This window comes from Rhinatrema bivittatum, chromosome 3, assembly GCF_901001135.1.
Source record: "Rhinatrema bivittatum chromosome 3, aRhiBiv1.1, whole genome shotgun sequence".
In the NCBI taxonomy this organism is placed as follows: Eukaryota; Metazoa; Chordata; class Amphibia; order Gymnophiona; family Rhinatrematidae; genus Rhinatrema; species Rhinatrema bivittatum.
The window spans coordinates 220361365-220384547 of NC_042617.1; the positions used below are offsets into that span (position 1 = coordinate 220361365).

At 45.0% G+C, this 23183-nt stretch overlaps 1 protein-coding gene across 3 annotated transcripts in view; it reads right to left on the reverse strand.

Annotated features, from left to right (window-relative positions):
- TBP (TATA-box binding protein) overlaps positions 1-23183 on the reverse strand; it is a 247487-nt gene that overhangs the window by 110247 nt on the left and 114057 nt on the right. For all 3 annotated transcript variants that reach the window (XM_029594207.1, XM_029594205.1, XM_029594208.1), the window contains exon 5: positions 6922-7013. In XM_029594207.1, the coding sequence (XP_029450067.1) occupies positions 6922-7013 (92 nt within the window). The remainder of the gene's footprint in view (positions 1-6921; positions 7014-23183) is intronic.

Here is a 23183-nt window from a genome sequence, read left to right on the forward strand (position 1 = left end):
GCAGCGGCCAAGGGGAAGCTATTAAGGCTGGGACAGACGCAACAGAGTGTGGTTACACACACTGTTGTAGTGAAATGCCTGCTTGTTGGTAGGAAAACGATACAGACCGTTAGGAGGAATAGGTCTGTTTGCCCACTGGAATTCGCAGCTTGACTCTTGCCACAGAAGGAAAGAGTTAGGTGGAGTTCCTATGGAATGTAGTACGATCGAGATAGAATGCAAGTGCACTATTACTGTCCAAGAAGTGGAAAAAACCCTCTCGCTCTGGTGAGAGAGAGGTGTTAGGAAAAATGGGCAGAGTATATCCTGAGTAAGGTGAGATGCAACGTCTACCTTAAGAAAGATAGGAAGTTGAATGCGTAAAAACCACTCGGTCATGGAGGAACGCAGGGTAGGATGAGTGTGTAACAAAGTGTGTAACTCACAGACCCTGTTGGCAGAAATGACATATATGAGTGAAAGTATTTCCCATGTCAAACTGTGAAATGACAGGAATGGAAAGGCTCGAAAGGAGAATGTATGAGACTTATAAGGATAAGTTATAGGTTCCATTCCGTGACTAGTGAAAATAGAGGCAGCTTGATCAGTGGATAATCCATGGTAAGCTGATTCAGAAGGGGTTTACCGTAAATCGGGTATCCCCACTCCCAAACTATACACCAATTGGAACAGAGGTGTACCTATATGGAGGATGTCTGGGGAGCAGAATCCGAGGGAGCAAGAGAAAAGAGTGGTGTAGAAAAAGGGTAATACCCTTTTGTATGCGTCATGTGGTAAATCATGCCATGTTCAATGGTAGGATTTATGTGTGGAAGGTTTTGTGACACTACCAGTACCTGAGAACATCAGTGAGTCTACAATTTGAGACTGATTTGTGAGAAGGCGAATTGGTTACTGGTGTGATAAGATTGAGAAGTATGGGAAGCATACTGGTCTCGGCCAGGACGTGGGTCTGAGGAACAGTGAACCCCGTCCCAGTTCAACATTAGAAGAGTGCTGGCTATGAGAGGCAGCAGAAGAGACACATTTAAGAGGCCCTTCATGGAAGAAAGGCGTCTATGGGAACGCATTGGAAACATGTGTAGGGAGTAGAATCTGTGCACTGTATGGTTCGATTCGGGCGCAGAGGGCAAGTTCGGTTGACCTCAGCGTTAGATCTTTCCCACTACACATATAGTCCGAGACCATTCGAGAGGATGGAAACCTACATGGAGAAGGTCTGCTAGTGCGTTCAGTAAATCTCTTAGATAAGTGGCCCGAGGATACTTGGAGTGAGCAAGGGCCAAGGGTAGAGCTGCGCAGTTTCCTTGCAGAGCAGCTAAGAGGTTGTGCGTGCTTGTGTTTGAAAACACATTGTCCCTATGCTGTCTGTCTGTATGCACAAAGATTTGTTGCAGAGGCAGTACTGGAAGCATAAGGGTATAACGCATGGCTACAAGCTCCAGGAAGTGTGTGGAGTGGAGCAGACGCATATTGGATTGAGAAGCTTTTAGGTCAAACTTTAGAACCCTGAGTAAATGCGAGCATGAGCAGAATCAGACTAGGTTTTGGTTCTAGATCTGCAATATGGATGAGGGACAAAAGTGGTTGAACAGCTTAGACCCACTGATAATGGATTTTCACTGAATCTAACCCATAGCAGTTTTGTATCTATGAGGAAAGTGCATAGTGAAAAAATCCCATGGCCAGACAATGAAGAATTGAGGGGCTGAGGTTATGGAACATGCGCGCAGGGACATGTAAGAATTTATTAGAATGTCTGCGCGTATGCTGGACAGGAAGGTCATTATGACTGTAGTGTCCAGAAGTGCTGTATAAGGGATTTATGGCAGTGACAGTAATCCCTGTTAGTAAATGTATAGTGAGTCACGAAGAAGTGAGAGCTCCTTGCGTGGAGTGACTGTGGTTATGTAGCTGTCCATGCAAGGAAAAGCGTGAATGATGTTGCACTCCGCAAAGAAACAGCATTCACCGATAGTGATTCAATGAATACCCCGGTTGCCGAAGCTGGTGCAACAGGCAGAGCTTCGGATTGTAATATTGTTGACTCACCATGAAGCACATAGAAAGATTAGAGGTAATGTAATTACTGCGATATGGAAGCATGGTAACAAGAGATACCATTTTACCTCAGCCTTCTGAAGAAAGTTGGTATTTCTGAGGTCCAGAATGGGAGGAGTGTAACTACTTTCTGTTGAAAGAAAGAATAGTGTAATTAAAACTCCCCAAACCCCCCCCTTCCCCCCTCTGCGCTTTGTAGCATCTGGGGAGTGTACCGGGAAGTTTGGTACAAGGTGGGGTGGCCGCTCTGATACCCAGCCAGTTGGGAGACCAGGAAGTGTCCAACTGGAGGGGCTGATGTAATCTGGATATCATGTAACCTCCCACGGGAGCGTGAGCGGTAAAGTCTTACCCGCATTTCTGTGTGCTGTACAAGGAGACACAGAGATCTGTTGTCAGGCTTCGAGATGGATTTGCACTTGAGGCAGTATTTGCTGGATCTCGTGTTTAGCAGATCAGCGAATGCACCTGGAACGTTGGTTCTGAAGCAGGAACCAGAAGCCAGAGCATTAATCAGTACAGAGCCTCGTTGCTGAAAAAGGGAGGAAGCCCTGATGCAATCCCAAAGATATGATAGAGAGGTTCTCTTGGTATTGTGGCTGGCATAGCGAAGTGTGACACTAATACGGTTCTTGGAAGGTACATGACCTAGAACTTTTCGAACCATGTGGCTCGAATTAGAGAACACATCTCAATGGGAATGCCGCAGAAACGGATACTTACCATCCGACGTAGATCGCCAAAGGACGAGCCAGTGAAGATTGCTGGCTTCGTGGATTCAAGGAGTCATTGAGGGAGTAGACGCCCGTCTCAACTCTGATGCCTGGTATGGTGGCGCAGGTATAGAGGAGACAGGCTGAGCGTGGCTGGCGCAACCACGGTAGTATTTTGTGGAGGGCCACAATCCCCCACCGATGTCGGTGGGGCACGCCTCGGGAACAGGGGAGCCGATTAACGAGCTCGTGAACCCGGCCCTCATCGCAGTGGCTCGATGTCTCGTGACGCCAGTGCAGAATTCTTCGGAACTCGTTCCAGTGTTTCTGGAGCACCAAGGACTGCCAAAACTGTGCCGATGGCAGTGGTGATGTTGCTCGGCCTGAGCATTGTCCAGCATCAAGAAGGATAGCACCTATGTGCTGGATGGTCACCGTGTCTGTGATGATGCATGCCATGGTGCTCGGCCGGGTCTTTCCCCAGCGCAGAGATGGATGCCTTTGCTGTCTTGGATGGCGACTGATGACGGACTATCAGCATGCCTGCACTGCTCCTGGCGCTATGTAGTGTCTTAGACTAATACGGGGCTTTAATAAGAACCCAAAGCATGGAGCACTGTGTTTAGGCGAGGGCATTACGTGGCAGAGCTATGTCGGTGTTAACTGTGTCGATGGCAGCTGAAGCGGCCTTGAGGGTATCGTCAAAAATATATATGAAAAAACATCGATGACTCGGCCAGAGTAATGATGACAGTGATGGAGCACTGACGGCATCGGCGTAGGTATCTATGGGAACAATGTGACATCGAATAATCGAAAAAACATCGTTGGTATCTGAAAAATGATACCGGCATCAACGGAGTCGATGACGCATCGATAGGAACATCGAAGACACTGATGGAAATGACGTGGGCGTCGAGGGCAACGATCGCCATCGATGGACATCAATGGAAAGCTCCTGGGCATCTATGGCATCCATAAAATAAAGGATGGCATCGATGGAAATGACCCTGGCATCGATGGGAGTGCCCCGGGCGACAGTGGCATCAACCCGAGCATGGATGGCAGCGATGAGACTGAAAATGTCATAATGCCTCTGTATCGCTCCATGGTGAGACCGCACCTTGAATACTGTGTACAATTCTGGTCGCCGCATCTCAAAAAAGATATAATTGCGATGGAGAAGGTACAGAGAAGGGCTACCAAAATGATAAGGGGAATGGAACAACTCCCCTATGAGGAAAGACTAAAGAGGTTAGGACTTTACAGCTTGGAGAAGAGACGACTGAGGGGGGATATGATAGAGGTGTTTAAAATCATGAGAGGTCTAGAACGGGTAGATGTGAATCGGTTATTTACTCTTTCGGATAGTAGAAAGACTAGGGGGCACTCCATGAAGTTAGCATGGGGCACATTTAAAACTAATCGGAGAAAGTTCTTTTTTACTCAACGCACAATTAAACTCTGGAATTTGTTGCCAGAGAATGTGGTTCGTGCAGTTAGTATAGCTGTGTTTAAAAAAGGATTGGATAAGTTCTTGGAGGAGAAGTCCATTACCTGCTATTAAGTTCACTTAGAGAATAGCCACTGCCATTAGCAATGGTTACATGGAATAGACTTAGTTTTTGGGTACTTGCCAGGTTCTTATGGCCTGGATTGGCCACTGTTGGAAACAGGATGCTGGGTTTGATGGACCCTTGGTCTGACCCAGTATGGCATGTTCTTATGTTCACGTCGATGGCATCCATCCGGGCAATGATGGCACCGATGAAACCCAAGGAAAAATCAGTGCCATGGATGAAAAACGTGGATGGCACTGAAACGATGCAGGGATGATGGCAGAGTACCGCCGGGGGAGGGGGTACCGATGGCATCTAAGAATCCAGGAAGGTCTGAAGGGGGTACAGACTGTAGCGATGGGGGCATCGATTGCGCGAGGGTACTGAGGAAATCGAAGGACCTGAACCGACAGGAGCCCTGGCGGCAACGGAAACCGTGGAAGTCCCTGTCCCACTAGCGCTAATAACCAGGCAGAGTGTCACAGAGGGACACTGCAGGCTATGTGTGGCTAACTGAAAACATAGGGAGAGGGAAGGCCACAGTCACTTGGCAGGCCAATGAAGTGACAGGAACCGATGGAAAAAAACAGGGTATAGTACTCACCGAGCGTCGAATAAATGTACGCGAAGGGAGACCCGTGCAGGGAAAAGCGTTTGTGAAGTAAAAGTTTAAGTATTTCCGTAAGGAAAAAGTGTTAGAATTTCTCACAGAACTCCTAACCGCTATGCTTACTGCAGAGCGGAAAAAAGAAGAATGAGGGAGACACCTGTGGCTCACAGGGATAATTGCAGGCTGAGCATGCTTAGTGCACTCAGTGTGCCAGTGTCAGTCAAAGCTTTGTAGAAACTTTGACAGAAAAGTTTTCCTGACAGGGCTCCATCCTGTGATGTCACCCATATGTGAGGACTACCATCCTGCTTGTCCTGTGAGAACTGCCATCCTGCATCTAAGTAGCACATTTAAAACAAACCAGAGATTATTTTTTTCACTCAATGCACAATTAAACTCTGGAATTCATTTCTGGAGGATGTGGTAAAAAGTTTCTGGAGGATATGGTAAAAAGTTTGGAGAAGCTCCTGGAAGAAAAATTCAAACCATTATTAGTCAGACTTGGGAAAAGCCACTGCTTATCCCTGGTAGAAAGCAGCATGGAATCTATCTACTATTTAGGATCCTGTCAAGTACTTGTTACCTGGATGGCTACTGTTGCAAACAGGATACTGGACTTGATGGACCCTTGTTCTGACCTAATAGGGTGCATTTAAAAAAAATAAAGAAAACTAGCTCGACTAAAGAAAAACCTACCAAGTGAATCTAACAGGGGTGAAATCCTCTCAGTGAGAGACCCCAGAACAACAACAGTTAGGCTACATGGAACAACTAGAACTGAGAGAGTACTCTTCAAAGTCCATGATGCAGGATGGCATGCCAAGTGGGGCATATCAAAAGCTTTTAGATGCTTTGTAATTAACTTCACCAGTCAGATTCCAGTGGATAACATCACCCACCTATGAGGACTATTACATCCTGCTTAGCCTCTCTCCAGAGTAGTAAATTAGCCTGTAAGTGTATTTCTGTACTAGAAGAAACTATCTAGGGAGATGATGTAATCTCCATCACTGCAGATTTTTTAAAGCAAATCAGATATGTCTATGACGGAGAATAAAATAGAGATCATCATAATGCCTTTGTATCGCTCGATGGTATAACCGCAACTTTAATATTGTTTGCAGTTCTGGTGAATGTAACTCATCGTGAGCTACAATGAAAAGGTGTGAGCTAAATACACTAAATAATAAATAAATAAAATAAGATATGATAGAGGTCTATAAAATGACTGGACTGAAATGGGTAAATGGGAATTAGTTGTTTACACTTTAAAAAACTGCAAAGACTAGGGGACATGGAATGAAGTTAGTAGGTGATACATTTAAGACAAATACGGTAGGAGAAATTACTTTTTTATTCAATGCATAATTAAAGTCTGGAATTTGCTGCTGGAGGATGTGGTAACAGCTGTTAATGTAGCTGAGTTTAAAAAAAGATTTGGACAAGTTACTGGAAGAAATGTCCATAAACCTTAAAATGGACTTGGGGAAATCCACTGCTTATCTCTGGGATAAGCAGCATGGAATCTACTGAACTTAGGAATCCTGCCAGGTACTTGTGACCTGGATTGGCCACGGCTGGAAACAGGATGCTGGGCTTGATGGACCTTTGGTCTCACCCAGCATAGAAAACTTATGTTTTAGTATACTAGTACAGTGGATCCTACCTTAAGATACAGAATGGAATAGATTGACTCAGAGTCCTCTTCCAGTCCTATTTTTCAAGATTCTGTGGTCTTATGTAGGTAAATTAAATGTCTAATTTTTACAAAGGGCCTTATTGTTGGAGGGGAAAAAAGGCCCAAGAAGCCACTCAGGATTTCAGTGACAGAGGTTATAATTTCCAATCCTGTGCAATATCCACAAAATCACTCTTTCAATATCTGGCACCCACATCAATTCACATAAAACTGAGAAAATAAATTCCCACAGCCCCATTTTGCATATCACATTACTATGATTTGCTTACAAATGCTTACCTTTTAGCCCCTGTGCACACCATTTTTCCAGAGCTGAATATAAGTGCAGTAGTCCGTGGCTCTCGTATTCTCATAATAACAGCAGCAAAACGCTGGAATATATAACAAAAAATGTTACTCAATTAGGCTACAAAGAAAATAACTAAAAAACTATTCACAAAACACCAGATGTTTTTGTTTTAAGACTCTGCAAGAGAAAGCTCAGCTCTTATATCTTTAGTACTTCTCCAGGCACCAGAGGACACACAAAAAGCCTAATTTTCGAAGATGTAATAAAAAGTTATACAATTTCATCATCTAGCTCCCAAACTACACTGGAACATGAAAAAGTTATTCCTTTTTTTGGTTTTAATTGGGATCTACGTACCATGTTGATATGATTCAATTTCTGAATAAGCAAAGCCTCATTTTTAGGAGCTCTTTAAAGTACTCTTAAAAAAAAAATGTCTTATGTGCCTGATCAGTTGACCATCTGTATAATTTTTCATTTGTGCATGCAAAGGAAGTTAAATATGGCACATAAAATTAAACACAAAAAGAATAGGAGGAGGAGTTGGGGGAGAGATCAGCATGGCTGTCAAGAGTTCCCAAAGCACTAACAACCTGACAAAGAGCAGTCGAGTCTGTGGCTGGAGCAGTGTGGCTGGCAGAGTTCCACAGCAGAAGAACTTCAAATACAAAGAAATCATCAGCCAATTGAGAAGCGAGTCTTCAGCCATGACTGGGGCTCCAGAGGAAGATGCAAGCACTGCAGCTGGGGGGGGGGCATGTTGAGCTGCTGGGAAGGGAGATAAACACAGTGTGGAAGAAGTTGGAAAAAAGGAGTGAGGGAGCAGGTGGAGGGGCCAGAGAAGACTGCATGAGGCAAGTTCACACATGGGAGAAGACAGCACCAAGGCAAGTGGTAGGAGAGCAGACTGCACTGAAATTTGGGATGGGGAGGGGGAGAAGACGACTACAAAGTGAATGGAAGAGGGGAAGGGGGAGAGGACTGCCCTGTCATGAATAGGTAGAGGGCAGGGAAGACTATTCTAGGGTGAGTGGTATCGGGGAATGGAAACAGAGGGGGCTGCATGTGGTGGGGGATTGCAGATGGGTTGAAGGTGTGCATGTGCCAAGGAAGAAACAATCATGTATTCCGACAATCCCACCTGTCAGAAAGTTATTGAGAGGGATGGAGCCTAAGTACATGGTGAGGGCACGTCATCCTTGTAGCAAATGCTGGAGAATAAAGAAAACACTTGGAAATTGTGTACTCCAATCTTGTTTAATTTTATGCAAGGTGTGTAAATTTTGCTCCTACGAATTCTAGTTGCTATTTTTTTAAATTTTTCTTTACAAGCATTCTTAAAATTTACAAAGGATAAGAAAATTGGTTCTTACCTGATAATTTTTGTTCCTGTAGTAACACAGATCAGTCCAGACTCCTGGGTTTTGGCCCCCTCCTAGCAAATGGAGACAGAAGTTTACCAAACAAAACTCAGCCTTACATAGGATGGTGCCACCTACAGTCTGGCAGTATTACTCAATGTCAAAGCAGAACGGATCACAAAAGACCTCCAAACTAACTATATACAGTAACCTAACAACCACAAGCGGGCTCAAGAACCCCCAAATGGATACAGAACCCGTGCTCTTCAAGTGATCTGCCCAGAAAAAAACGAAATACAGTGTGGACTCTCACATTCCCTCTAAACAACAAATGGGTGGGACTCTGGACTGATCCGTGGTACTACAGGAACGAAAATTATCAGGTAAGAACCAATTTTCTTTTCCTTGTATGTACCCGGATCAGTCCAGACTCCTGGGATGTACCAGAGCTAACCTCACTTGGGATGGGATCCAGAGAGGCCCGCTCTGAGAACCCCTTCTCCAAATCTCCCCATTCCTGGAGCCTGAACATCCAGACGATGTCTGGCAAAAGTATGTAGCGGCTTCCACACAGCTGCTCTGCAAATCTCATCCGGGGAAACCTGATGACATTCAGTCCAAGACGCAGCCTGCAAACGAGTAGAATGAGCCCGAAGACCCATTAGTAAGGATCTACTTTCCAACAAATATGCAGAATTTATGGTCTCTTTCAGCCAACGAGCTATGGTAGTCTTCAAAGCCACAATACCCTTCCGTGACCACTCCATAGTACAAAAAGATGATCCGATACTCTGAACCCATTGGTAACCTCCAGGTAGCATAGTAACACCCTACGAACATTGAGCTTCCGTAAGTCTCGAGAAAATGGATCCGACCTATCCAAGTCACAAAAGGACGGAAGCTCCACCGACTGATTTAAATGGAAGGAGGACACCATCTTACAGAGGAATGAAGGTACCATACGTAGAGACACCCCAAACTCAGAAATTCGCAAAAAAGGTTCCCTACACGATAGAGCTTGAAGCTCAGACAGCCTGCGTGCAGACACAATAGCTACCAAGAACACTACATTCAAAGTAAGATCCTTCACGGTCGCCCTGCGCAACGGCTCAAAGGATGCTCCGCATAAAACCTTCAGCACGACATTCAGATTCCATGAGGGGCAGGGCTTTCGGACCGGCGGAAACAGATGCTTCGCCCCCCCCCCCGGAAGGAAACGAGAGACGTCAGGATGAGTCGCTAAGGATGTGCCATGAATGTAACCCCATAAACGAACTTAACACTGCTTCCTGGACACGCAAGGAGCTACACTACAACCCCTTTGCCAAACCATCCTGAAGAAAATTCAAAATATCTGGGACTTCCGCCCGAATGGGAACAATATCTCTAGTGAGACACCAGGCTTCAAAGACCTTCCAAACCTGCACATAAGATAGGGAAGTAGAAACCTTACGGGAGCGCAAAAGCGTAGTCACCACAGCATCAGCGTATCCTCTGGATTTCAAACGCCTCCTTCTCAAAAGCCATGCTGCTAAACAAAAGCGATCTACCTGGTCGAAACAAACGGGTCCCTGATGCAATAGATTCGGCATGTCCGGGAACCCCAATGGAGGCACGACTGCTAGAGTCACCAGATCCGCAAACCAGGGCCGCCGTGGCCACTCAGGGGCTATCAGAACTACTTCCTTTGGATGCGACTCTATTCGGTGAAGGATCCTGCCTATGAGCAGCCAAGGTGGGAACAAGAAGTAGCACCCCTGCAGTCCATGGAAGCACAAAATCGTCCACGCCTTCTGCTCCCCTTTCCCTGCGACGAGCAAAGAAACGAGAGCCTTGGCATTCTTGAACGTTGCCATGAGGTCCACTGCCAGAGCTCCCCACTGGGTACAAATGATTTGAAAGGTGTCGTCCGCTAGCTCCCATTCTCCTGAGTCTAAATGATTGCGACTGAGAAAGTCCGCTTGGAGATTATCCACTCCGGCAATGTGTGAATCCGTTATGCAGGATAAGTTCTGTTCCGCCCATGACATCAATAGATAAGCTTCCAATGCCACCGGTTGGCTCCTAGTTCCTCCTTGCCAGTTGATATAAGCCACCGTGGTCGCATTGTCTGAAAGAACTCTGACCGCCTGTCCCTGGAGGAGCGGAAGGAATGCCTGCAGGGCCAATCTCACTGCTCTGGTCTCCAGATGATTGATGGACCAGCGAGCTTCCTCCTGGGACCAATGACCCTGCACCAACTTCCGCAGACAAACCGCTCCCCAACTGGACAAGCTGGCATCTGTAGTGATCACCGTCCAGGACGGAACTGCCAATGGAACTCACCTTCGTAAGTGGTCCAGCACTAACCACTAGTCCAGGCTGAACCGCGCTGAATCCGTCAGAGGCAAAGGGAGATGAAATTGTTCGGAAACTGGGTTCCATCAGGAGAGCAATGCTGACTGTAATGGCCGCATATGAGCGAAGGTCCAAGGAACCAATTCCAGCGTTGAAGTCATGGATCCTAGTACTTGTAGGTAATCCCAGACCATCTTAACTTGCTTGGATAACAAGGCACGCACCTATACCTGCAGCTTGCACACCCGTTCCTCCGTAAGGGATACCGTCCCTAGCCGGGTGTCTAATAAAGCTCCCAAAAATTCCAGCGACTGGGAAGGTACAAGCCAGCTCTTGGACTCGTTGACCACCCAACCGAGACACCGCAGCAACTGAAGAAGCCGGTGAATCACCTGCTGGCAGAGTAATTCAGATTTCGCACGAATCAAGCAATCGTCCAGGTACGGATGGACAAAGAGACAATTGTGCTGCCACCACCACCATAATCTTGGTGAACGTCCTGGGAGCAGTGGCCAGACCGAAAGGCAGCACCTGAAAATGATAATGCTGGCCCAATACAGCGAACCGCAGAAACCTCTGGTGATCAGCCTGAATCCCGATGTGTAGATATGCCTCTGTAAGATCGTGGAAGCACTGAGAGGAGAGGATCACCTTGCTGGTAGCTGAAAGGAATCAGTAAGTTTTTGCTTGGGACATTGTATTTTTCAAAAGTATTGGGGCAAAGTTAACTATTTGGGAATATTATTTAGTGTGTTTGTGCTTTTAATAGTCAGTAAGGCAGCAAATAAACAAGTTAGACTGTTTGTATTTTTAAATGGTCAGTCAGTAAGGCAGCTAGTAAGCAGTAGTTAGTGTGTTTATTTTTAAAAGTCTGTAAGGTAACTAGTAAGCAGAACTGAGTGTTTTGTTTTGTTTTAAATACAAAGTAGCCAGAAGCTAGAAATAAGCTAGGAGCAGTGTATACCTAAATAAAAAAGGTTGAAAAGTTCAGTTAGTTACTCACCTTGGAAAGGTGTTGAGCTAGTGTGATTTGGTACCAACATTTGATAATCAAGAGAGCAGTGAGTCACTTTGGCTAACTAACTGAAGTTAGACTGTTTGGATTTCCCAACCCTCCCACCCACCCCTAGCTCATCCTTTAATTTATAGGCAGGTGCCACTTTCACTACCAGACATACAGTGAATTCACTAATATATTTAAAGGACATTAGACACATTCCTATTCCCATAGCAACCTAAAACTTAACTAGGAACTGAACAAAATTGACATGAAGGAGGCAGCCCAGCAGCCAAGGGGGGGGGGGGGGGCCTTCCCAGTCTTTTGCATAGTGTCACATGTATGAATTTTTACCCACCGGTGAGAGGTTGTACATGTGCATGCGATGCAAAGAGCTCCTGGCTCTCAGAGAACGAGTCTGATCTCTGGAGGCTAGAGTGGCAGACCTGGAGGACCTGAGGCAGACAGAGGTATATAGATGAGACCTTCAAGGACATAGTAGCCAAGCCCCAACTTCAGACTGGCAGCCCTGGTGCTGCCTTGGAGGAAGGTGGTCTCATGATTGGAGGGCATCAACCGGGTGCAGCAGGAAAGGATCCTGTAAGCAAGGACCTGCTCTCCAGGGGATGCATTGTCCTTTCGCACCGAGGATCTCCCCCCAAAGCCTACTGCCCAGGAGGGAAGGGTTAGGTCAGCCGTCATATTTGGTGATTCGATTATTAGGAATGTAGATAGCTGGGTGGCTGGTGGGCGTGAGGATCGCCTGGTAACATGCCTACCTGGTGCGAAGGTGGCGAACCTCACGCGTCACCTAGATAGGTTTTTAGACAGTGCTGGTGAAGAGCCGGCTGTCGTGGTACACGTGGGCACCAACGACATAGGAAAATGTGGGAGGGAGGTTCTGAAAGCCAAATTTAGGCCTTAGGTAGAACACTTAAATCCAGAACCTCCAGGATAGCATTCTCTGAAATGCTCCCTGTTCCACGCGCAGGTCACAAGAGGCAGGCAGAGCTCCGGAGTCTCAATGCGTGGATGAGACGATGGTGCAAGGAAGAGGGATTCAGTTTTGTTAGGAACTGGGGAACCTTTTGGGGAAGGGGACTCTTCCGAAGGGATTGGCTCCACCTTAACCAGGGTGGAACCAGACTGCTGGCGCTAACCTTTAAATAGGAGATAGAGCAGCTTTTAAACTAGAACAAACGGGAAAGCCGACAGTCGCTCAGCAGCGCATGGTTCGGAGAGAGGTATCTTCAAAGGATACTAATGATGCATTAGCATTAGGGCATCCCGACAGTGAGGTTCCAATAATAAGAAAAGTAGTCGAAGTGCCTGTAACTAAAAACTCACCTGAGCTAAAAAATTCTAACATCCCTATCAATTAAAAAGCAGAATGAAAATACAAACAAAAAACAAACTTTGAAATGTTTGTATGCTAATGCCAGAAGTCTAAGAAGTAAGATGGGAGAATTAGAATGTATAGCAGTGAATGATGACAGACTTAATTGTCATCTCAGAGACATGGTAGAAGGAGGACAACCAATGGGACAGTGCTATACCGGGGTACAAATTATATCGCAATGACAGAGAGAAGCACCTGGGAGGCGGTGTGGTGCTTTATGTCCAGGATGGTATAGAGTCCAACAGGATAAACAGCCTGCATGAGACTAAATGCAAAATTGAATCTTTATGGGTAGAAATCCCTTGTGTGTCGGGGAAGACTATAGTGATAGGAGTATACTACCATCCACCTGGTCAAGATGGTGAGATGGACAGTGAAATGCTAAAAGAAATTAGGGAAGCTAACCAAATTGGTAGTGCGGTAATAATGGGAGACTTCAATTACCCCAACATTGACTGGGTAAATGTATCATCGGGACACGCTAGAGAGATGATGTTCCTGGATGGAATAAATGATAGCTTTATGGAGGAATTGGTTCAGGAACAGACGAGAGAGGGAGCAATTTTAGATCTAATTCTCAGTGGAGCACAGGATTTGGTGAGAGAGGTAATGGTGGTGGGGCCGCTTGGCAATAGTGATCATAATATGATCAAATTTGAATTAATGACTGGAAGAGGAACAGTATGCAAATCCACAGCTCTCGTGCTTTCAAAAGAGAAACTTTGATAAAATGAGAAAAATTGTCAGAAAAAAACTGAAAGGAGCAGCTAAAAAAGTAAAAAGTGTGTAAGAGGCGTGGTCATTGTTAAAAAATACCATTCTTGAAGCACAGTCCAGATGTATTCCACACATTAAGAAAGGTGGAAAGAAGGCAAAACGATTACCGGCATGGTTAAAAAGGGAAGTGAAAGAAGCTATTTTAGCCTAAAGATCTTCATTCAAAAATTGGAAGAAGGAACCAACAGAAGAAAATAGGATAATGCATAAACGTTGGCAAGTTAAATGTAAGACACTGATAAGACAGGCTAAGAGAGAATTTGAAAAGAAGTTGGCCGTAGAGGCAAAACCTCACAGTAAAAACTTTTTAAAATATATCTGAAGCAGAAAGCCTGTGAGGGAGTCAGCGCACTTAGAGAATATAAGGCCAGTGCGGAAAGATTAAATGATTTCTTTGCTTCGGTGTTTACTGAAGAGGATGTTGGGGAGGTACCTGTAATGGAGAAGGTTTTCATGGGTAATGATTCAGATGGACTGAATCAAATCACGGTGAACCTAGAAGATGTGGTAGACCTGATTGACAAACTGAAGAGTCATAAATCACCTGGACCGGATGGTATACACCCCAGAGTTGTGAAGGAACTAAAAAATGAAATTTCAGACCTATTAGTAAAAATTTGTAACCTATCATTAAAATCATCCATTGTACCTGAAGACTGGAGGATAGCTAATCTAACCCCAATATTTAAAAAGGGCTCCAGGGGCGATCTGGGAAACTACAAACCGGTTAGCCTGACTTCAGTGCCAGGAAAAATAGAAGAAAGTGTTCTAAACATCAGAATCACAGAACATATAGAAAGACATGGTTTAATGGAACAAAGTCAGCATGGCTTTACCCAAGGCAAGACTTGCCTCACAAATCTGCTTCATTTTTTGAAGGAGTTAACATGTTAATAAACATCTGAAAAAAAGATATAATTGCGATGGAGAAGGTACAGAGAAGGGCTACCAAAATGATAAAGGGAATGGAACAGCTACCCTATGAGGAAAGACTAAAGAGGTTAGGACTTTTCAGCTTGGAGAAGAGACGGCTGAGGGGGGATATGATAGAGGTGTTTAAAATCATGAGAGGTCTAGAACGGGTAGATGTGAATCAGTTATTTACTCTTTCGGATAATAGAAAGATTAGAGGGCACTCCATGAAGTTAGCATGGGGCACATTTAAAACTAATCGGAGAAAGTTCTTTTTTACTCAATGCACAATTAAACTCTGGAATTTGTTGCCAGAGGATGTGGTTAGTTCAGTTAGTATAGCTGTGTTTAAAAAAAGGACTGGATAAGTTCTTGGAGAAGTCCATTACCTGCTATTAAGTTCACTTAGAGAATAGCCACTGCCATTAGCAATGGTTACATGGAATAGACTTAGTTTTTGGGTACTTGCCAGGTTCTTATGGTCTGGATTGGCCACTGTTGGAAACAGGATGCTGGGCTTGATGGACCCTTGGTCTGACCCAGTATGGCATTTTCTTATGTTCTTATGTTCTTATTCTCTCCACTCCTTCCAGCGTGTCCACTCTGTTGCAGATCTTAGTGTCGACTGCAAATACCCCATCCACGAGGAAAAAATCAATTCGAGAGTAGCTAGTATGTGGCGCCGAGTAATACGTATAGACACGAGCCCTTGGGTTGCGATTTCGCTAGATATCCATTAGGTTCCAATCCTCCATAATACCCCTTAACATATTTCTGAGAGGTAGTGAGATTTTAAACACCTCTATCATATCCCCCCTCAGTCGTCTCTTCTCCAAGCTGAAAAGTCCTAACCTCTTTAGTCTTTCCTCATAGGGGAGTTGTTCCATTCCCCTTATCATTTTGGTAGCCTTTCTCTGTACCTTCTCCATCGCAATTATATCTTTTTTGAGATGTGGCGACCAGAATTGTACACAGTATTCAAGGTGCGGTCTCACCATGGAGCGATACAGAGGCATTATGACATTTTCCGTTTTATTCATCATTCCTTTTCTAATAATTCCCAACATTCTGTTTGCTTTTTTGACTGCCGCAGCACACTGAACCGACGATTTCAATGTGTTATCCACTATGACACCTAAATCTCTTTCTTGGGTTGTAGCACCTAATATGGAACCCAACATCGTGTAATTATAGCATGGGTTATTTTTCCCTATATGCATCACCTTGCACTTATCCACATTAAACTTCATCTGCCATTTGGATGCCCAATTTTCCAGTCTCACAAGGTCTTCCTGCAGTTTATCACAATCTGCTTGTGATTTAACTACTCTGAACAATTTTGTGTCATCTGCAAATTTGATTATCTCACTCGTCGTATTTCTTTCCAGATCATTTATAAATATATTGAACAGTAAGGGTCCCAATACAGATCCCTGAGGCACTCCACTGTCCACTCCCTTCCACTGAGAAAATTGCCCATTTAATCCTACTCTCTGTTTCCTGTCTTTTAGCCAGTTTGCAATCCACGAAAGGACATCGCCACCTATCCCATGACTTTTTACTTTTCCTAGAAGCCTCTCATGAGGAACTTTGTCAAACGCCTTCTGAAAATCTAAGTATACTATATCTACCGGTTCACCTTTATCCACATGTTTATTAACTCCTTCAAAAAAGTGAAGCAGATTTGTGAGGCAAGACTTGCCCTGGGTAAAGCCATGCTGACTTTGTTCCATTAAACCATGTCTTTCTATATGTTCTGTGATTTTGATGTTTAGAACACTTTCCACTATTTTTCCTGGCACTGAAGTCAGGCTAACCGGTCTGTAGTTTCCCGGATCGCCCCTGGAGCCCTTTTTAAATATTGGGGTTACATTTGCTATCCTCCAGTCTTCAAGTACAATGGATGATTTTAATGATAAGTTACAAATTTTTACTAATAGGTCTGAAATTTCATTTTTTAGTTCCTTCAGAACTCTGGGGTGTATACCATCCGGTCCAGGTGATTTACTACTCTTCAGTTTGTCAATCAGACCTACCACATCTTCTAGGTTCACCGTGATTTGATTCCATCTGAATCATTACCCATGAAAACCTTCTCCATTATGGGTACCTCCCCAACATCCTCTTCAGTAAACACCGAAGCAAAGAAATCATTTAATCTTTCCGCGATGGCCTTATCTTCTCTAAGTGCCCCTTTAACCCCTCGATCATCTAACGGTCCAACTGACTCCCTCACAGGCTTTCTGCTTCGGATATATTTAAAAAAGTTTTTACTGTGAGTTTTTGCCTCTACAGCCAACTTCTTTTCAAATTCTCTCTTAGCCTGTCTTATCAATGTCTTACATTTAACTTGCCAATGTTTATGCTTTATCCTATTTTCTTCTGTTGGATCCTTCTTCCAATTTTTGAATGAAGATCTTTTGGCTAAAATAGCTTCTTTCACCTCCCCTTTTAACCATGCCGGTAATCGTTTTGCCTTCTTTCCACCTTTCTTAATGTGTGGAATACATCTGGACTGTGCTTCTAGAATGGTATTTTTTTTAACAATGACCACGCCTCTTGGACATTTTTTTTTACTTTTGTAGCTGCTCCTTTCAGTTTTTTTCTAACAATTTTTCTCATTTTATCAAAGTTTCCCTTTTGAAAGTTTAGCACGAGAGCCTTGGATTTGCACACTGTTCCTTTTCCAGTCATTAAATCAAATTTGATCATATTATGATCACTATTGCCAAGCGGCCCCACCACCGTTACCTCTCTCACCAAGTCCTGTGCTCCACTGAGAATTAGATCTAAAATTGCTCCCTCTCTCGTCGGTTCCTGAACCAATTGCTCCATAAAGCTATCATTTATTCCATCCAGGAACATTATCTCTCTAGCGTGACCCGATGATACATTTACCCAGTCTATATTGGGGTAATTGAAGTCTCCCATTATTACTGCACTACCAATTTGGTTAGCTTCCCTAATTTCTCTTAGCATTTCACTGTCCATCTCACCATCTTGACCAGGTGGACGGTAGTATACCCCTATCACTGTAGTCTTCCCTGATACACAAGGGATTTCTACCCATAAAGATTCAATTTTGTATTTAGTCTCATGCAGGATGTTTATCCTGTTGGACTCTATGCCATCCCGGACATAAAGCGCCACACCTCCTCCTGACTGCTCCTCTCTGTCATTGCGATATAATTTGTACCCCGGTATAGCACTGTCCCATTGGTTATCCTCTTTCCACCATGTCTCTGAGATGCCAATTAAGTCTGTCATCATTTACTGCTATACATTCTAATTCTCCCATCTTACTTCTTAGACTTCTAGCATTAGCATACAAACATTTCAAAGTTTGTTTTTTGTTTGTATTTTTATTCTGCTTTTTAATTGATAGGGATAAGTTAGAATTTTTTAGCTCAGGTGAGTTTTTAGTTACAGGCACTTGGACTACTTTTCTAATTATTGGAACCTCACTGTCGCGATGCCCTAATTCTAATGCATCATTAGTATCCTTTAAAGATACATCTCTCCGAACCATGCGCTGCTGAGCGACTGTCGGCTTTCCCCTTTGTTCTAGTTTAAAAGCTGCTCTATCTCCTTTTTAAAGGTTAGCGCCAGCAGTCTGGTTCCACCCTGGTTAAGGTGGAGCCCATCCCTTTGGAAGAGACTCCCCCTTCCCCAAAAGGTTCCCCAGTTCCTAACAAAACTGAATCCCTCTTCCTTGCACCATCGTCTCATCCACGCATTGAGACTCCGGAGCTCTGCCTGCCTCTGGTGACCTGTGCGTGGAACAGGGAGCATTTCAGAGAATGCTACCCTGGAGGTTCTGGATTTAATCTTTCTACCTAAGAGCCTAAATTTGGCTTCCAGAACCTCCCTCCCACATTTTCCTATGTCGTTGGTGCCCACGTGTACCACGACAGCCGGCTCCTCCCCAGCACTGTCTAAAATCCTATCTAGGTGACGCGTGAGGTCCGCCACCTTCGCACCAGGTAGGCATGTTACCAGGCGATCCTCACGCCCACCAGCTACCCAGCTATCTACATTCCTAATAATCGAATCACCAAATATGACGGCTGACCTAAGCCTTCCCTCCTGGGCAGTAGGCTTTGGGGGGAGATCCTCGGTGCGAAAGGACAATGCATCCCCTGGAGAGCAGGTCCTTGCTACAGGATCCTTTCCTGCTGGAAACGGGTAATACTGTGAGAACAGTGGATATAGACCCCATCACCTGGTCCGATCATGCCCTGATCAGAATGAATGTAGCCAAAGGCAGCAGGGACACGGGAGATAGGTTCTGGAAACTAAACGAGTCTCTACTGAGAGATGATCGATTTACCAGGGAGTTGAATGAGCAACTTCAGGAATATTTCCAACTTAATCGAAATCCTGAGATTACCGCAGCTATCTTATGGGAATGCTCTAAGGCTGTGGCCCGGGGAGTGTTAATCTCCAGAGCGACAATGTGCAAACGCAACAGAGAAAAAGATAGGGTTGCCTTGCAAACTCAAATAGCTGAAGTGACCAGGGAACATATGAGAACGCAATCTTCTCGATGTTATCAAAAACTGCTGGCATTGAAAGATTCTCTCGCATCTCTGGATAATCACCAGGTATTACACGCCCTTGAACTCACTAAACAAGCTTATTATGAAGGGGGGGGATAAAGCCGGAAGTCTGTTGGCCCGTCAGTTGAAAGCTAAGATGACTCAAAATAATATCTCTAAAATAAAATGTGATAAAGGCCTCATTCATACTTCAACTTCAGACATCCGTAAGTCCTTTTTGGACTTCTATAATACTCTTTATAGTGCTCAGGCGTCTATTCTAGATGCTGATATTACAAAATACCTGGACACTGTAGCACTCCCATCTTTAACAATAGAACAACAGCAGATTCTGGACGCTCCCATTACATCTGGGGAAGTAGCCTTTGCAATAAAGTCTCTTAAGATGGGGAAGTCGCCTGGCCTTGACGGATTTTCCGGAGCTTATTACAAAAAATGTTCTACCACAGTGGTGGACCCTCTGACTATTTCAATAGTCTTCGGGAAGGCGGATCTATATCACCCCACGCTAATACGGCGGGGGTCACGGTATTGGCCAAGCCGGGTCGGGATCCCACTTTATGCAGCTCATATCGGCCTATATCTCTCATTAATGTCGATTTAAAAATACTGGCCCGTCTACTAGCAATGAGACTTGACTTAAATTTTTACCGGGTCTAGTGCATACCGACCAGGTCGGTTTTGTACCCCAACGAATGGCGGCGGACAATATCCATAAGGTTATAGATCTTATATGGTGGGTGCGAAAGAAGGGGGTGCCGGCAGTGTTACTATCTTTGGATGCAGAAAAAGCATTTGATTTAGTGCACTGGCCGTTCCTCTTTCATACGCTGAACAAGCTGGCTTTTGGACCCTATTTTATTAACTGGATAAAAAAGCTGTATGACCATCCTCAAGCCAGGGTTAAAGTAAATAATGGTTATGGGCCGGCTTTTTCTATAGGCAGAGGCACACGGCAAGGCTGTCCGCTTTCCCCACTATTGTTCGCTCTTTATATGGAGCCCCTAACTACCCGGATCAGGGCCTCTTCTGAGATTAAGGGGGTACAGCTAGGGGAATTTCAATATACTCTTTTCCTGTTTGCGGATGATGTGCTTTTAATGTTGACAGATCCAGAACGCTCGTTACAGGGGGTGATGCATGAGCTCCATGCATTTAGCGGAGTAGCGGGTCTAAAAGTGAACGTAGAGAAATCAGAACTTCTCAATGTCAACCTGGACCCGGGAGCGGTGCGCCGTCTCCAGATCAATTTCCGTTTAAGTGGGCTAAATCTCAGGTCAAGTACCTGGGTGTCCGGATATCCCCCAATTCCGATGAATTATTTTCATTGAATTATCTACCACTTATTCGTAACATTACGTTGGATTTGAGCCAATGGAACAAGAGAGGTTTCTCTTGGCTTGGGAGGGTGGCGATAATTAAAATGACAATACTACCTAAATTGTTATACCTTTTTGCTTCTTTGCCGGTATATATTTCCTCCCCAATTTTACGTAGATGGCAGAAAAACATTTTTGATTTTATATGGAGACGGCGGCCTCCGAGGGTGGCCAGGCAAGTACTCTGTTTGCCAAAGACACAGGGGGGTTTGGGGGTTCCCAACCTAATGTATTATTATATAGCTTCTCAATTGAGGGCAGTTATAGATGCTCAGCGCAAATCTGCTCCAAAACAGTGGGTATCAGTGGAGCAGTCTATTATAGGTCCCATGGAGTGGTCTGCTATGCCCTGGCAGCCACAATCTACCTGGCGACAGGTCATCGACCTCCCATGCTCACTAGCGGTTACACTTAAAGTGTGGGCCCATAGTCGACGGCGCCTAGTTGGGGATTATAAATTTTTCTTTCAATCATCTTTAATGAATAATACCTGTTTCCCCAGTGGGTTTCAATCTAGCAGATTACGTCATTGGCGTCAGTTGGGGCTCCATTCGATAGGTCACCTATTCTCCCAGGGTTCCCTTCCCACTAGAGACCAGTTTTTTGAGATGTATCAGCTAGATCATCGGGACTACCTAGCCTATGCTCAAGTGACTCATTATGTTAAGGGTCTGTTGAGAGAGGGCTCCTTACGTCCGGGGAGATCTCTTATGGAAACTTACTGTCAGAATAGTGACAGGCTCAGGGGACTGATTTCAAAAGTATATCAGTTATTTTTCCCACCGCAAGAGGTGTTGGGCAAATTTATTACTAATTGGGAAACAGACTTGGGCAGGTCCCTGGGGCAGCGGACCTGGGAAGTAATTTTCTTCAATGCACAGAAATGCTCTATTTCAGCGCGCATGCAAGAAAATTGTTATATGATTCTCTACCGGTGGTACTACACGCCGGACAGGCTACATCATTTCTTTCCTTCTGTGTCGCTCTCCTGCTGGCGCGCTTGCAGGCAATCTGGTACCTTTATGCATATATGGTGGGAATGTTCCGTTATTGTTCCCTTATGGAAGAAAGTTTTTGCATGGTTGATCAGGGTGTTGGGTGTACCGATACTTTATGAAGTTGAATTGGCATTACTACACAATTTCCCTGATACTGTTAATAAATATCATCAACGTTTTTGTATGCAAATGTTTATTGCGACCCGCACCTTGATCGCTAAAAATTGGAAAACTCCGCTGGTTCCAGGACTTACAGATATTATTACATTATTACACCACTATCGGAGATTGGCCTCCTTAACGGCCACTAAACATAATCGAATGTCATCCTACTTCAAGACCTGGCAACCTTTTCTGGACTACTCAGCCGGCTCTTGCTCCTTTTGATGACTTTATTGGACCTCTGAGGCACTCGAGTAGGAACATGGGCTCTATTGAGCTGAACTCTCCTCTTTAGACATCTCTGTAATTGCGCAGTGAACGGACTCTTCACATAACCTATTGCTGGCTATAATGTCTACTCTCTTGTAATGCATCTTTGTCAGACTCTCTTGGATGATTGACAAGCGATGGTACCCTAATACCTGGGGGAGGGGAAGGGAGGGGGAGTTACGATTTTTCGTTTCTATGTTTATATATTTGATCATATGATTCCTTTATGGGATTTACGTGGATTGCTGTGTTCTGTGTACTGTGTTCTATGATGCTTATGTATCATTTACTGCGGATAGATAATAAAAACCGTAAATTAAAAAAAAAAAAAAAAGAAGAATCAGAGGACAAGTCATTCCCCTCCCCATCTGGGCCCCCATCGGTATGCAAGCCCGGTTCCGCAGATTTGTCCCCCTCAGGGACCCTGCACTGTGGTGACAAATGTGGTGGAGGGTCCTCCTCCACGAGCGTCGTCTGCACCCTGGAAACCGCAGGTGTCAGAGTCAAAATGGCGCCCGCTCCTTCTGACACTGACCCCATTGCACCTAAAATGGCGCCCATTCCCGCGCTTCACGGGAACGGACCGGAGGATGCAGCTCCCCAAAAGCGCCTGTCACCATCTGGACCCGTAGAAAGACCCTACCCTGGGTCGCAGAGACAGTTCGCATACGGCGCTGCAGGCCCTACACGCAGCCCGGCAGGGCATGCTGCAACTAAACAAACACACTCCTGACTCCTTCAGGAAGCGGCGAAACGGCTCGCAAAGTGTCCCCAACACGACCGGAGAGAAGGGAGAGTCGAGTCACACGGTTAAAGGAACTTTTAAATTTCTTTTTTTTTTTTTTTAATTTAAATACCTGACCAAAAGCCTCCGGGTCCTGTGTCAAGCTGGAGGGAGGGAGTCAGCCGAGCTCCCCGGAATCACCCCCAGCGACCTCCACAAGCTGGCAATTGGGGCTAACCACCCAGTACCTCAGCTGCCTCTGAAACCAGGGGGGGGAATGGTCCCCGCAGGACCTCACCACCCCCTGGGAGGTTACGACTGTGACCTGCAGGCAACTCTCTGCGGTCCCCTAGCACACCAGTGCTCATGATGCTGTT